This window comes from Rhinopithecus bieti, unplaced genomic scaffold (genome assembly GCF_001698545.2).
Source record: "Rhinopithecus bieti isolate Rb0 unplaced genomic scaffold, ASM169854v2 scaffold_9693, whole genome shotgun sequence".
Taxonomy (NCBI): domain Eukaryota; kingdom Metazoa; phylum Chordata; class Mammalia; order Primates; family Cercopithecidae; genus Rhinopithecus; species Rhinopithecus bieti.
This window is the reverse complement of record NW_016806178.1, coordinates 765,883-780,818: the sequence shown is the minus strand read 5'-3', so window position 1 is coordinate 780,818 and position 14,936 is coordinate 765,883. Positions and strand designations below refer to the sequence as shown.

Sequence of the window (14,936 nt, the reverse complement as noted above, 5' to 3'; positions counted from 1 at the left end):
CGCCCCCACCTCCCCAAACCCCTCCTCACGGGGGGCGGGGGGCAGCACGGGGCTGAGAAGGCTGGACCACGTGCCCGCTCCCCACTCCCGCCTCCCCCACGTGCCTCCTTCAACGCCGAGCTCCGCTGGGCACTGCTGACAGCGGATTAGAGCCTGCGGTGGTGGGGTCGCTCTCCCGGGAGAGGGGTTGAGCTGATACACTCCTGGAACCCTGTTCCCTAGCGTCTTCCAACTTTCTCCTTTCCTGGGCCACTGATAACTGGGATTTCAGCTGGGAGATCCAGGTAGCAGCAAGGGGTAAAAACCCAGCCTTGGGCGCCCCCCATTCTCCCCACCCACCCAACTCACTGAACCCAGCAGCTGCCCAAAGAGCTTGACGCTGGAAAAGGGAGGGAGACCTGAGGGCGCGAGCGGGAATCCCAGTTATGGTTCCGCGAGTTGGCCTCTCGGGGTTGCTCTGTCACGCGCCTCCCCTGCTGCCCCTGGAGCAATTAGGAGTGGGGAGGGAGAGAGCTGCTCAGTGATGCTGGCTGAGCTGGAGGGACTCAGGAGGGACACTGCTCTCTGTTCTGGGTGAATTTGAGGACAGCATTATATACAGTCATGGCTCTCTTTTCCTCCATAGTCGAGGGTTCAAAGCCCGTGGGTATCTGGTCTTTTGGAGGTTAAGCCAGGCCTTGGCCTCCTTGCCTGCTTGGAGCGCACTCCTAGCCAGCTACTCAGAAGCGGAGGAAGCCTTCACAGAGATTAGGGTGAGGCTGGAAAGAAGACCATCATATCACAGCATGGGGAGAGGGAAATCACCTTTAATAAGGTGGGAGTGTGCTGAAAGCTCAGGTGTGGGTGGGAGCTGGGCACCCAGACGGAGAGGATGCTGACCAAGCACCCACCCCAGACACTGCCTACTTCCCAGTGATGCAAAGCAGGCTCTGAGGTGGGTCAGGCAGGCATGCTGGCAGGGAGAGGCTGCCTCCTGAGAATCCCCGGGGCCCTGGGGGTGTGTGGTGCAGGACCCAGAGGAAGGCTGCCTGTGGACAGACACTCCTGCCGGCTCTCGTTCAGCTGCTGCCTGCTGCGAGAGAAAAGGTTACAGGCTACTTGTATCTCTCCTTTATGGGCTTTCGAAAAATCAAGACTCTCGTGCTTGTCTTGCTACACTCACTGCACCACAGCTTCCCCTGTTCTTGGACTTTCTGCGGCTCTTTGGCCTGCTGCATATGGTCCACGCTTTCCCCCCGGGCATGTAAGGTCTGTCCTAGTAGCTCTAGGCTGATTGCCACCACTGCACTCCTGTGCATGTGCTGAAGCCTGTGAGCATTTCCACCTTGTGCTTTTTAAAGCTTAGCTCATTTTACTCCTCCTCCAGGACCATCCCAGCCCACACGGACTCTTCTTGTCTTGAAACTCCACCAACAAAGATTGTCAGTCTCATTGCTGAGGCCCTTAGCACACCCCACATCTCTAAATGGTGCACGTTCATTCAGCAAACACACACCAAGCAAAACTAGTGACCTCCTCTCACTTTTTCAGATCTCTTTGCCCAATTTCACAAAGGTCCTGCCCTTTGCTCCAACACTACTGAACTTGCCACTTTTTCTCTAAAATATTATGTTTTTCTCACACCTCCCTGCCTTTTCTCATGCTGTTCCCTCTGCCTCTATGCCTTTACCTATCTTGTCAGGGTGGAAAACTCCTAGTCACCTTAATGACCATATCAAATGTCCCTTCCAGGTTGATTCCCTAACCAAGGGGGGTCAAGTATGTTCTCCTGCATTCTTGTAGCCCCTCAGCTTCCTGACATCATGGCATTGACTACACAGGGTCAGTTAAACCTGTGTGAGTGAGCTCCGTGAGAGCAGGACCCAGATGGGGCTGGGGGCTGAGCAGGTGGTCAGTGGTGCTTGGTGAGAGAATGGGCCCTATCCTGCACTGTGCTCTTTGTGATTTGGGGACTGGGCAGGTCCCCTCTGGGCTGAAGTGTCCCCTCTCCTAAATCCAATGGCTATAGCTGAGAACCAGGAGATGCCAGTGCTGTAGGAAGTCCTACTCACGGGGTGGCCCACCTGAAGTGCACGTAGCTGAAGAAGCCTACAGTCTGAATGAGGAGGAAGAACAGGAAGATGCCAGGATGCAGGCACGAGGAGGCCTTTGGGGGCTGGCCAGGTGGGCGGGGGGCCTTGGCCGCTGCCTTCTGAAAGGGGAAAGTCTAAGGTCCTAGCTTAGTTTCTTACTCAAAAGGAGGGGGGACCTGGAATCTAGGCCATGTGCATGCTCCGTTTCCTTTCCCCAGGCTCAGGGTGTCCTGGCTCTCATCCAGGGAACTTGGAGAGGGGGCAGTGTACAAAGCTGCCTCCCCCACCCCAGCTCCCATGGCTGCATTTGTGGGAACAGCTGGGAAGGCCTGGGATCATCAAGGGGCCCAGGGCTCAAGAGAAGAGAAAGACAGAAGTAGAGAGCCAAAGACAGGGTGAGCAGGGTGAGGGCGAGGGAAGGAGGATGGGACAGGGCATGGGGAAGATCCGACTCCACCACTGGACTCTGAATGATCTTGGACATGGCCCACCCCATTTGGATTGAGGGGTGTTCAGGGCCCTGCTGGTGCTGAATCTGTGGGACTCTCCAGAGAGCAGAGAGGGCAGAGAGAAGATGAGATGTGTGCTGGCATGTATGCACGCACATACAGACACTGACACAGGCAGAGATGTGCTTGCCAGCAGTCCTGGGAGGGGAGGGCAAAGGCAGGATGGCTTGGGGCTGCCAAAGTGCTAGAAGAAGGGTGGCTGAGCCCAGACATCAGGGTTGGGGACCCCATGCTCCCCGCTCCTTCCCCCTCACCGCCGGGCCCTGAAGCTCCTTCTGCAGGAGGCCCAGGATGTGGTCCAGCTCTAAGAAATGATGCTCGGTGCCCACAGGCAGGTAGGAGACCTGGGCTTCTGCGGCCATGCGGACAGCTGCATCCCTAATCGGGGGTGGAAACCAAGTAAGATGACTCATTACCTCTTCTGCTTCCACACAAATGGCCTAATCATTTCCCATCTCCCCAGGGGCAGCACATGGGTGGGGAACAGGTACCATCCATGGGGGCCCTTCTTGGGGGCTGGTCTTTTCTCCTCCAACCTTCTTCCTAGATCCTGAGACTTTAGCTCAGATAAAGATCTCCCTAAAGCTATCTGTGTCAACCCCAGGCTCCCCAGCTCTGCCTTACATCCTGGATTTAACTCCTTTCCTTCTTCTCATCTAGGTGCCTCTCCACCCCCAACCCTAACCATCTAGCTCTGTGTGTACAGGGGGGCTTTAGGCTTCAGGTTGGGACACATGCCTCCTCCACGGCGTCCCCAGAACTCCCCCAACCCCCAGGGCTCCAGAGATCCAGCCTAGAGTGGGATAACGGGAAGCTAATGGGGGTGCAAAGCCAAGTCAGGGACTGCCTCCTGCAGCTGGTCTGGTCTTGGCTGTGCTCCCTCTCCAAGAGCCCCCATCAAAATGCCCCTCATCCCAGGAGCTGCCGCTGAAGGAACGCTCAGATTTCTTAACCCTCCTGAGGGTGGGAGTGTCTGAGGCGGCCTTCATGATGGGCTTCTCCTGGAGAGAACTGCTTTTCAACAAGGACTTGCAAAACATTAAACTTGATTCAGTTAAATTCAAGTCAACTCAACAAACCTAACTCCACCCCCAGCCCTTCCAATTGACAGGCTGTGTGCTGGGCGCTCAGGAAATGATGGAAGGAATGAAGGGCTAAGGGAGGAACTTCAGGCAGAGAAACAAGGTGGTGGAGGGGTCTCCACCCAGTCCCTTACCTCATCTCTTGCAAGGCCTGGAGCAGGGTCCTCTGTCCATGGAGCAGGGCATCGACCTTAGAAGAGTCCTGCAGGAGGGCCAGCCTCTTGTCTAGGCCCCAGGACACAGCCCCTCTCTTGTCAGAGCCCACCTTCCCAGGTTCACTGCAGCCTCTTCCTTCCAGAGGCCTTCCCAGATTACCAGGCCTTCCTTATTTGGACACACTGTGTTTCTCTGACCTCATCCACAGGGGCTTCCCACATTCCCCCTCCACTCACACCCCTCTCCCCAGGGGTGGTTGTTTCCTCCCAACAGTGGCCACTTCAGGGTTTTCTCAAAATACCTCTCCCTTCTTATTTATTTGAGATGGAGTCTTGCTCTGTCGCCAGGCTGGAGTGCAGTGGCACAATCTCAGCTCACGGCTACCTCCGCCTCCCAGGTTCAAGCGATTCTTCTGCCTCAGCCTCCTAACTGGGACTACAGGAAGTAACTGGGACTACAGACGCACGCCACCACGCCCAGCTAATTTTGTATAATTTTGTACTTTTAGTAGACAGGGTTTCACCATGTTGGCCAGGATGGTCTCGATTTCTTGACCTCGTGATCCGCCTGCCTTGGCCTCCCAAAGTGCTAGGATTACAAGCGTGAGTCACCACGCCCAGCCAAAATACCTCTCCCTTTTTTTTTTTTTTTTTTTTTTTGAGACGGAGTCTCGCTCTGTCACCCAGGCTGGAGTGCAGTGGCCAGATCTCAGCTCACTGCAAGCTCCGCCTCCCGGGTTCCCGCCATTCTCCTGCCTCAGCCTCCGGAGTAGCTGGGACTACAGGCGCTGCCACCTCGCCCGGCTAGTTTTTTGTATTTTAGTAGAGACGGGGTTTCACCGTGTTAGCCAGGATGGTTTCGATCTCCTGACCTCGTGATCCGCCCGTCTCGGCCTCCCAAAGTGCTGGGATTACAGGCTTGAGCCACCGCGCCCGGCCAATACCTCTCCCTTCTAAAAGTGGTTCTGTCCCCTGAAGGAGGCAGAGGCCCAGCCTAGTCCTCTCTTTCCCGGTTCGCCCAGGGCACTATCCAAGCTGGGGCCAGTGCTGGTCAACACCCAGTGTTTGGGTCCCTGCCTTACTAAGTGGTGTCCAGGGCCTGGCGGTAGGATCAGAGAGGCCTGGCCCTGGAGTGTGAGTCCCCTCCCCGTTTCCCCACACTAGCAGCCCAGCCTAAGCTGCTCTGACACAAGATTAAAACCTCGAGCTGTCAGAGTCCAGCAAAGCCCGCAAGAGCTGCTGGCCTCCTCTGCCCAGTATCTAACACCTTGGCTGAGTTTAGCTCTCAGGCCCCCAGGCTGGGCATGACCCGAGGCATGACTCCCTGGGGGAGGAGCCAGATGGCAATGGAGATGAAATGAGGCTTCTGGTGCAACTGAGCATTAAGCAAGCCATATGCAAATTGCATGTGAAGCTACATGCAAATTAGCACCTAGTCTATTTCTGTCATTCATCTACAGAGCCAAGTCCAAATATCTGGCATCTCCTGTCCCCAGCCCCAGCCTCAGCCCCAGCCCCAGCCCCATGCACATTTGGTTGTGCAGAGATGCTATCCCGCATGCTGCCGTACCCCATCCTGTGACCTGCAGCATTTCATCCCTGCCCTCCTTTCCCTCCAGGCCTTAGGGAGACTAGTTGCTTACTACAGTGCTTGCAACTCTTTCAGGCCCGCAGGTGGAGCCTTGGATGCCTGTGGGGCTACTCACCCAGCCTCTATCAGGCCTGGCTTGGCCTGGGGGCCCCAGCTGCTTCTTCCATTGCCTCTCAGCCTGGGCCAGCTGCTCGGAGAGACCCCGCAGAGCCTGAAGGATCCGGCTGTGTCTGCCCAGCATCTCCTCCAGGTCAAAGAGCCTTTCCCCTGGGGATTAGGGCAGAGCTGGGATGGGCAGCCAGCCATGGTGGCATAACACAGCCTATCTTATCTTTGGGGGGGCTTCTTGGAGGGGGTGCCAGAAAGTGTGGCTGCTGCCTCCAAGACCCTCTCCTGGAAAATGAATCTGAGTGGTAAGGTGGGGATAGGACAGAACACTTGGGCCCAGGGCCTGCTTAGATATGGCCTCCTCAGGCCTCAGTTTCCCTTCTGATTAAAGGACTCCTGGTCATAAGGGTGGAGGATGCTGTGACACTCAGATGGGCGCCACCTGCCTGCTCTCTCAGTCCCTACCTTCCCCTTGAGCTTCAGAGCCTGACTTTGGAGTTACATCCTCCCTGGTGCCCAGGCCCAGCCTTGCCCGCAGCCCTTCCAGCTGCCTCGCCAGACGGAGCTGCTCCATCTCCAGGAAGGGCTGAGGGGGAACCTGGGGGAGGAAGACAGAAAGTCGGGCCCCAAACCCATGGGAGATCCAGAGGCGAGGGGAGCCTTCCCACAGGCTTCCCCACGAGCCCAGTCTCCCTCCCTGGCCATCTGGCCCTGCAGTTTCCAGCTGTCTGAGTTCTGCCTTCACACAGATCCCCACCCTCTTCCCTCCCTGCTGTGGCCTCAGGCCTGTACATGCTGATCCGCGGCTCTTTAAGCTCATCTCCTCCAGGCAGCCTTCCTTGACCGCCTGGCTGGTTGGGACCCCTCCTCTGTGCTCCCACAGCCCCCTGTGCCTTTTGAGACCTGGCACTGATCACTCTGAACTGTAATGTCACAGCCTGAGCCAGCCAGCCTGTGAGGCCTTGCAGACCGAGCCTGGCCCACAGCACTGCCCAGCACAAGGTCTGGCCTGAACAGAGCTCAGAGGCCAGGTGGAGGTAAGGGGTGGAATGGCAGGTCTGAGGGCACCATGACATGGGCAAGGGCAGGGTCCCTGGGCTGCCATTCTCAGGTAGGCCAGGGCTGGCATCACCTCTGGGCTGGGCTCACTCAGGCTGAAAGTCAGGAAGGACAGGACATCATGATCATCTGGAAGGGGACAGATGAAGGAGAAGTAAGACCCCTCCACCTAGCAGCCCCCTTGCTCATCCTCCACCTTCACCGCCATGATATCCCACTGAGGCAAGAGGCGTGACTTTGGGCCATCATCTGATGCTTGTCTTGCTCACTTCATAGGAAAGATGTGAGGGTTGACAGGTAGATGGGTGGGTGGTGAGGGTTGAACCTCACACTCAGTCAGAGGCAGGCCCCTGTGAGTGGCAGAACTGGACGATCCCAAAACATCCTGGGCTAGAGCCATGGCAGCAAACCAAGTGACACGCTCAGGCCCCCAGAGCACAGTTGCTACTGGTAGTAGCAACTATGCAGTGGCTCCCTCTCCAGCATAGCTCTGACTGTATCACTCTCCTCCTCAGAAACCAGACTAAGGTCCTGGCATTCAAGGACTCCCACGCTCTGGTTTCCCTCGGCTTTCCCACTGTGTGATCCTCTGTGGACTCTCCATGGCATCACATCTCTTTGCTCCATTTTCCTAAATGTCCCTCCTTGCTGTCTGTCTTCCACTTGTCCCACAGCTCCCAGCTAGGGGCACTTATGGGGCCAGCACTGAAATCAAAGTTTCTCTTGTTTTATCCCATTTGAGACTTGCAAGTCTCAAGGCAGATGTGACTTCTCCCAAGGGCCATGGAGGCCCAGGTCATGTGGTGAAGTGGCTGATGCCACCCCAGTGGACTTTAAAAGGGGTGCTCAGGGTGATTCATTCATCACTGCCCTTCTGCTCTTACCTGACCAGTGGGATCCTCACCTGCCAGGATGCCGGTGGCTGCTGAAACCCCAAAGAAACCTCCAGGGACCAAAAGCAGGGGCCCCACATTCACACAGAACTCATCTGGATCACTGGGGGTGAGGCCGCTGTTCAAGGACACCTGAGGGACACGGAGGGAGTGAGCGGTGGGGGGTTGTCCTTACCTCTGACTCCCTGGCTCCCCTGGCCATAGAAGGGCAGGTGGCCCTAGGGCTTGGTATCAGAATGGCATGGAGGTGACCAGCACTCCTGGTATCATGTGAGCCCTTGCATATATGTGCTCTGGGTGAGTGTTATGATTCTGTGTAGGGATGGAGGATCCCCTGTAGATGTTGGCCCGTGTGTGCTAGGGGCCTCACGTGGTGTCACAGGCACTGGTATGTTGGGGCCATGGGCACGCACACAGAGCAGCTCTGTAACTCAGAGCCCTGTCAGAAGCAGGAAGTGACTCACGCGCAGCCTCTGCCCCCAGTAGGTGATCCGTGCTCTGAAGGGGTGTGGCCGGTTCCGGAAGTCCCGATGACAGGAGCCCAGCACTTGGCTGGCTCCATACCTGTGGGCAGTTTGTTCATTTGTTTGTTTTTGAGAAAGAGTCACACTCTGTTGCCCAGGCTGGGGTGCAATGGTACAGTTGTGGCTCATTGCAACCTCTGCCTGCTGGGCTTAAGTGATCCTCCCACCTCAGTCTCCCAAGTAGCTGAGACTACAGGCATGCACCAGCATGCCTGGCTCATTTTTGTATTTTTAGTAGAGATGGGGTTTCACATTGTTGGTCAGGCTGGTCTCGACCTCCTGACTTCAAGTGATCCGCCTGTCTTGGCTCCCAAAGTGCTGGGATTATAGGAGTGAGCCACCACGCCTGGCCTTTGTGGGCAGTTGGAATCCGCCAGGATATACAGGACTCAAGGCCTGGCCAGTGAGGGCAGTCCCAGAAGCCACTCTGCCCAGATCTGCTGTGCCACCTCCCTTTCTGCTGGGTGAGCTGGCATGGGATAGGTACCTTGTCTAGCTTGAGTCTCCCTTCTTGTAGCCTGCTCCCTCGGCAGAAGAGAGAGGGGCAGGGGAAGCAAGCCCTGCCTGGCAGAGTGCTGGGACTTGGATTTACAGAAGGGACTAGGGGCCTCCCTGTGGCCCGTCCTCAAGGGGACAAAGGCCTGGACTAACAATGCAGTTTCTGCCCTCCATCCCCCTGACCCACCTATCACCCTCGTCCTATCACCCGTCCCTCCCTCCTTCTTCTCTCTCTCTCTCTTTTTTTTTTTTTTCTGAGATGGAGTCTTGCTCTGTTGCTCAGGCTGGAGTGCAGTGGCACGATCTCGGCTCACTGCAACCTTTGCCTCCTGGGTTCAAGTGGTTCTCCTGCCTCAGCCTCCGGAGTAGCTGGGATTACAGGTGCTCACCACCATACCCCGCTAATTTTTTTTTGTTTTTAGTAGAGACGGGGTTTCACCATGTTGGCCAGGCTGGTCTCAAACTCCTGACCTCAGATGATTCGCCCGCTTCAGCCTCCCAAAGTGCTGGGATTACAGGCATGAAACACCACGCCTGGCCCTTCCCTCTTCTCTTAAACTCCAAGTCCCCTGTGCCTCTGGCTTCCCCTTCCTCTCCCAGCTGACTCAGGATGGATGACCTGGACATGTCCTGGCAGCCAAGGACAATGTGACCAGGCTGCCTCCCTGACGGGTCGGCATGGCAGGGTCTGGGAAGTCAGGAGAAGAGTGTTAAATGCTGAGTGTCTCTGGACACCTCAGGCTACTCACAGCAGAGTGTCTGACAGTGCCGCCTTCCGCCAAGAGGGAGGCAGCACAGGGCAGGGGAGAAGCCAGCACCAGAGCAGCCACCTGGGTTTGTGCCCCGAGCTGTGTGACCTTGGGCAAGCCATCTCATCTCTCCAAACCCCAGTGTTGCCATCTCTAAAATGAGGACGGTAATTGGAACGACCTCATAACAATGTTATGAGGGTTAACTAAGACAGTAAATGAGAAGGACTTGGTGCTGGGCCTGGCATACAGTCAGCTCACTCCATAAATGCAGGCAATTACTCTAATTGTTATGAGCCAAGAGAAGGTTGCTGAGAGACACTGACAAACTGGCCCAGCTACTGAGGAGGCATCGGGGCGGCTGGGGAGGGACAGAAGCCAGATCATGTGGGAAAGCGAAGGGACAGCTAAGCAGGGAAGAGCGGGGACCCTTCAGGGATAAATCTGGGCTCAAAGTTCAGCTCTGCCCACAGCACGTCCATTCCCCTTTCTGGGGCTCAATGTCCTGACCTGTAAATGGCACGAATAACCCCCACTTATGGAGGGTGTTGGAGATGGGATGAGATCATGGGAGCGAAGATACTCATCATAGGCCACAGCCTGTGTCATTTCACCTGGGGCTGTTGGGTTGCAGGAATCAAGCCCCAGGGGGGTGGACTTTGGCTGAGTGAGAGTCCAGCAAGGATGGCAGCTCTGGGAGGGTGGGCCCCCTGCTGGAGTAGGCTGGGGCAGGGGCTCGGATGGGGGGGATGGGCCCCTCCCAATGCAAAAATGGAGGTGAGGGGTCAGTCTAGACAGGCCCTTACCCAGGCTGCTCAGAGGGGATGTGCCCATCGCTGGCCAGCACACGGATGGCAGGACTGTTCTGCAGGGAGGTGAGAAGCAGCCTGAGCCGCGGGCACGGCGGGAGGGGGAGGGTGTGGGCGGGCAGGGGGGCTGGCAGGCAGGAGACAACTACGCACCTGAGTATCCTCTGCCGAGGAGTCAAAGAAGATCCCGATGCCGTCCCATGAGGCCAGCCCCCCGAGGACAGAGCCTACATGGCCCCTGCCTTGGGTGTACCACACAACCTATAGGTCCACAGCCCCTCAGCTCAGGGAACCGTGTGAGATACTGGGACCCCAGGGCTCATCACCCGCCTCCCTGACCCACCCTGCTCTGTCAGCTCTGGGAGAGGACACTCACCATGCCCTGGGCTCCCCGGCGCCCCAATCCCGTCACCCTCATCTGCACCTCTACTTCCCAGGCAGAGAAGAGGACAGAGGCCCTGCTCCATACGGCGCCACTCCGGTTCCTCATGGATGGCGTCAGCCGCACTTCCTCCAGGCCCAGGATGGCGTCTGTGGACCAGGGCAGTTCAAGCCCCAGGCCCCACTACACCCCAGTTCCCCCTTCAGTCTCTCTCACCAGCTTGGGCTGGGCTCCCGGAAGAGGAAGAGACAACACCAAGGCCTGCCATTAAATAACCAGCCAGCCAGGGAAGCAGGAGTCAGAGCCCAGCACAGCTGGGGGGGCGTTTGCCGGGGAGGGCAATGAATGCCAGCACTGTCTGCGTCGTCAGTGAAGCCTCACTGCAGTGTGTGTTGTCTGTTTTTATAAGACCCCATCTAACAGATGAGGAAACTGAGGCTCAGAAAAGTTAAGGAACTAAGTGGATTGGACGGAATTCAGCTCCCTATGACTCCTAAGTGCAAGCTTTTTCCACCACGAGAGAGATTTGTGTCTAACTCTTCCCATTTCTCAGATGAGGAAACTGAGGCCTTGTGACCAAAAAGGAAGTGCCTGAGACCACAGAACACAGAAGAGCACTTTAGGAGAAGTAACTGCAAGGAGGCCCAGGACTCTAGGCTGTGGCCAAATGAGGCCGGAGCTTCCTGGTGGACAGGACCTAGAGGGAATTTCAAGGTGAGGAAAGCAGGAAAGCAAAGTTGCGGAGATGAGAACTGGCCTGCAGAATGGCGATGAAAGAGTGCTGGACGGAGTGTGTGTGTGAGAATTGTCACTGGCGGTGGTGAGGTGGGGAGGAAGGAGCCCTGCATGGTAGGAAGGAGGAATGGGAGAGAAACTGAGGCAGTCTTGGCAAGAACTGGGGGCAGGGAACTCAGAGGCCCTACTCCAGCTCGCTCCCCACCCTCCAACCTGCCAGCCTGGAACCTGGCCGAGGGCCCAGACTCTGCCAGGACGTTCTGGAGGCTGCTAATCCAGCCTGTTTGCTCTATAAAGGCCAGGGATGGGGGTAGGGAGGCTCGGAGCTGCAAGGCCACAAGTCCCAGGGCCTCTGGAAGCTGTCACTGCCTCTGAAATCCTTGCAGAAGGCAAGGATTGCCCACTGTCTACTATGCTTTCAGCCTTACAAGGCCTGTGGGTGAGACCTTGCCCCAGACCATGGGCTCCTTCAGCCTGGCTCTACCCTGTGTCTCTGGGCTGGGCACAGAGGAGCATCAGGGTGAACCAATGAATGAATAGACAATGCACACATCACTGGGTGATCTTGGAGAAGGTGCCTCTGTTCCCTTACATGATCTGTGACACCCAGACTTGGCAAGGCCCAGAGCAATGAGTGTTGTATAAGCTTGCCATCCCAGTCCTGAGGCAGGGGCCAGTATGGTGTTGTGAGAAACAGCCCACTTTTTTGTTACCTCCTGTGTCTCTATGAAAGAGGACTGGAAGAAACCCTACTGATAGGGCCTGTCATCTTAAAGGGATATATTTTGGGCTGGGCGCAGTGGCTCACGCCTATAATCCCAGCACTTTGGGAGACTGAGGCGGGCGGATCATCTGAGGTCAGGAGTTCGAGACCAGCCTGATCAACATGGTGAAACCCCGTGTCTACTGAAAATATAAAAATTAGCTGCGTGTGGTAGCACGCACCTGTAATCCCAGCTACTCAGGAGGCTGAGGCAGGATAATCACTTGAATCTGGGAGGTGGAGGTTGCAGTGAGCAGAGATCACACCATTGCATTCCAGCCTGGGCAACAAGAGTAAAATTCCATCTCAAAAAAATAAATAAATAAATAAAAAGGGATATTTTGTCCTGGCCTTAGTCAGGAATCATGCCATTTCTCAGAACTAACATTTTTTTTTTTTTTTTTTTTTTTTTTTGAGACAGAGTCTGGTTCTGTGGTGCCCAGGCTGGAGTGCAATGGCAGGATCTTGGGTTCAAGCAATTCTCCTGCCACAGCCTCCTGAGGAGCTGGGACTACAGGTGCGTGCCACTACACCCAGCTAATTTTTGTATTTTTAGTAGAGACGGGGTTTCACCATTTTGGCCAGGATGGTTTCGATCTCTTGGCCTCTTGATCCACCTGCCTCGGCCTCCCAAAGTGCTGGGATTACAGGCGTGAGCCACTGTGCCTGGCCAAGAACTCACATCTTATAGACAGAAATCCACAGCTGATCTGCTTTCTATCTTTGCTTTGCCTGCTAAGAGGCTCAGAATTAAATTTATGGCCTAACTCTGAGGTGGACAGACCTCACAGCGTATGTTTTGGAAGCCATGCTCCTAGACTATTTCATGCTCCACTCTAATCCTCATTGTCCTTGCTCACTCCTAATGTAAGTAAGCTCCCCTCTATCGTGTAGTTCCATCATCACAAATCCTTTTTGGAACAAGATCTGGTAGAAGACACACTCTGTAGGTCCAGGTTTGGAAGTCCCTGAACACAAACCTATGGGCTAAGATGCTCTCATGCCTGCTTCCACCCACAACACACATACAGGGAAGGGCTGGTGCCCACTCACCTGGAATGAGGATGCCTCCCTCCAGGTAGCCCCCAGTTCTCATGGCCAGCCACAGGCCTGCCGGGATGGAGCCAGGAGAGTGGAGGTTTGTGTTGGTCCACATTGCCTTCTGTGTGTCTGGGACTTAGTGTGTGAGCATGTGTCTGTGTGTTCACAGGTCAGAGAGGCAGAGGAAGGGCAGGGGTCCAAGGAGAGGCAGAGGAGAAGAGAGAAGTCCTGGTGCAGGGAAGCAGAGAGGTAGAGGAGAAACAGCCTGGGCAGGGTTCGGGAGTGTTGAGGGGGTGGGGCAGGAGACAAGCCTGGGAGGGGTCCTGGGGTGCCTGGCACTGTCCCAGGCCCTACCCCACCCTGGACAGAGGATGGCTGTGACAGACCCATTCCCCATCAAGTCACAGCCCCTCCAGCACTTTGAGGGACCCTGGGCATGGCTGGTCCCTATCCCTGCCCCTCACCTCCATGATGGCTCCAGAAGGGTATTCCAGCCCCAGGCAATGCCAGCCTTGGGCCTTTGAAGCTGAGCTTGTACTCAAACCTGTGCAGAGGAGGACGCCCCGTCTCAGGACTGTGGGGTTCCAGGAGCAGGAGGAGAAGGCAGAACAAGGGACCTGGACCACTGACCACCGGCATTGTGAAGGCACCTGATGTCTGGGCCCTGGGGTAGATCATAGCTGAGAGGCCGGGGAGGGGATCCTGGGATAGGGCCAGGCAGGGAGGAGCTGGGGACTGGCCAGGAGCTGGGTTTTGGCACTGTCCTCTCTCTCCCTCTCCAGCATAGACATCCTGTTCCTTCCAGGCCTGCTGTCAGGCCCCGCCCCTCCCTCACCTCCAGTCTGACGTGGGCAGCGGGACCCCTCAACAACCCAAGCTCTGCCCCTGCTCCTGACTCAGGCCGTCTTTCTATCTCCCCTCACGTCCAGCAGCTGGATGTGGTGGAGGGAGGGGGGTACCCAGGGTTGGGCTCCACCCTTCAGCAGCCCTGGCCTCCCCTCCCAGTTAGGGAGACAGGCTTCCACATCCTGCCTGTGTCCCCTAGCATGGGTGGCACGTCTATCTGAACACCCATCCTTCTCTCCTTCCTGCCTCCTCTCTTCGTCTCCCTCATTCCCCCAGGCTCATCCTTCCAAGCAGCCTGGTTTCCTCAACAAATGCATTACATGAAAAAAAGAAAGGGAGTCTTTAGAGACAGCACAAAAATGCAACGTGCAGACCTTGTTTGGAGCGAAATTTTAACCCAACTAGGAAAACAAAAAAAAGATATTGGGGAAATTTGAACAATGGATATTTTTGAACAATGGATATTTGACTATATTGAAAAATTGTTAAAAAATTTTAGGGCCGGGCACCGTGGCTCATGTCTGTAATCCTAGCACTTTGGGAACCCAAGGTGGGTGGATCACCTGAGGTCAGGAGTTCGAGACCAGCCTGGCCAACATGGTGAAACTCCGTCTCTACTAAAAAAAACATACAAGGGCCGGGCGCGGTGGCTCACGCCTGTAATCCCAGCACTTTGGGAGGCCAAGACGGGCGGATCACGAGGTCAGGAGATCGAGACCATCCTGGCTAATACGGTGAAACCCCGTCTCTACTAAAAAAAATACAAAAAACTAGCCGGGCGAGGTGGCGGGCGCCTGTAGTTCCAGCTACACGGGAGGCTGAGGCAGGAGAATGGCGTGAACCTGGGAGGTGGAGCTTGCAGTGAGCTGAGATCCGGCCACTGCACTCCAGCCTGGGGGACAGAGCAAGACTCCGTCTCACATAAAAACAAAAAACAAAAAAAAACACACACACACACACACAAAATTAGCCAGGCGTGGTGGTGCATGGCTGTAATCCCAGCTACTTGGGAGGCTGAGGCAGGAGAATCACTTGAACCCGGGAGGCAGGGGTTGCAGTGAGCGGAGATTGCTCCATTGCACTCCAGCCTGGGTGACAAGAGTGAAAATCTATCTCAAAA

At 55.9% G+C, this 14,936-nt stretch overlaps 1 protein-coding gene across 2 annotated transcripts in view; it reads right to left on the bottom strand.

Moving 5' to 3' along the window:
* Positions 1-786: 786 nt before the first annotated feature.
* Positions 787-14,936, bottom strand: part of LMAN1L (lectin, mannose binding 1 like) — a 23,099-nt gene continuing 8,949 nt past the window's right edge. Inside the window, exons 2-14 of one of the 2 annotated variants that reach the window (XM_017874947.1) lie at positions 13,435-13,514; positions 10,426-10,580; positions 10,203-10,310; positions 10,047-10,105; positions 7,934-8,033; positions 7,481-7,601; positions 6,650-6,705; positions 5,983-6,115; positions 5,525-5,676; positions 3,798-3,865; positions 2,836-2,959; positions 2,064-2,191; positions 787-1,069 (exon numbers count right to left, since the gene is read on the bottom strand). In XM_017874947.1, coding sequence (XP_017730436.1) covers positions 940-1,069; positions 2,064-2,191; positions 2,836-2,959; positions 3,798-3,865; positions 5,525-5,676; positions 5,983-6,115; positions 6,650-6,705; positions 7,481-7,601; positions 7,934-8,033; positions 10,047-10,105; positions 10,203-10,310; positions 10,426-10,580; positions 13,435-13,514 — 1,414 coding nt within the window. In that variant the 3' untranslated portion in view covers positions 787-939. Of the gene's footprint in view, positions 1,073-2,063; positions 2,192-2,835; positions 2,960-3,797; positions 3,866-5,524; positions 5,677-5,982; positions 6,116-6,649; positions 6,706-7,480; positions 7,602-7,933; positions 8,034-10,046; positions 10,106-10,202; positions 10,311-10,425; positions 10,588-13,434; positions 13,515-14,936 lie in introns of those variants that run through there. The other variant, XM_017874948.1, reaches the window with a different exon arrangement.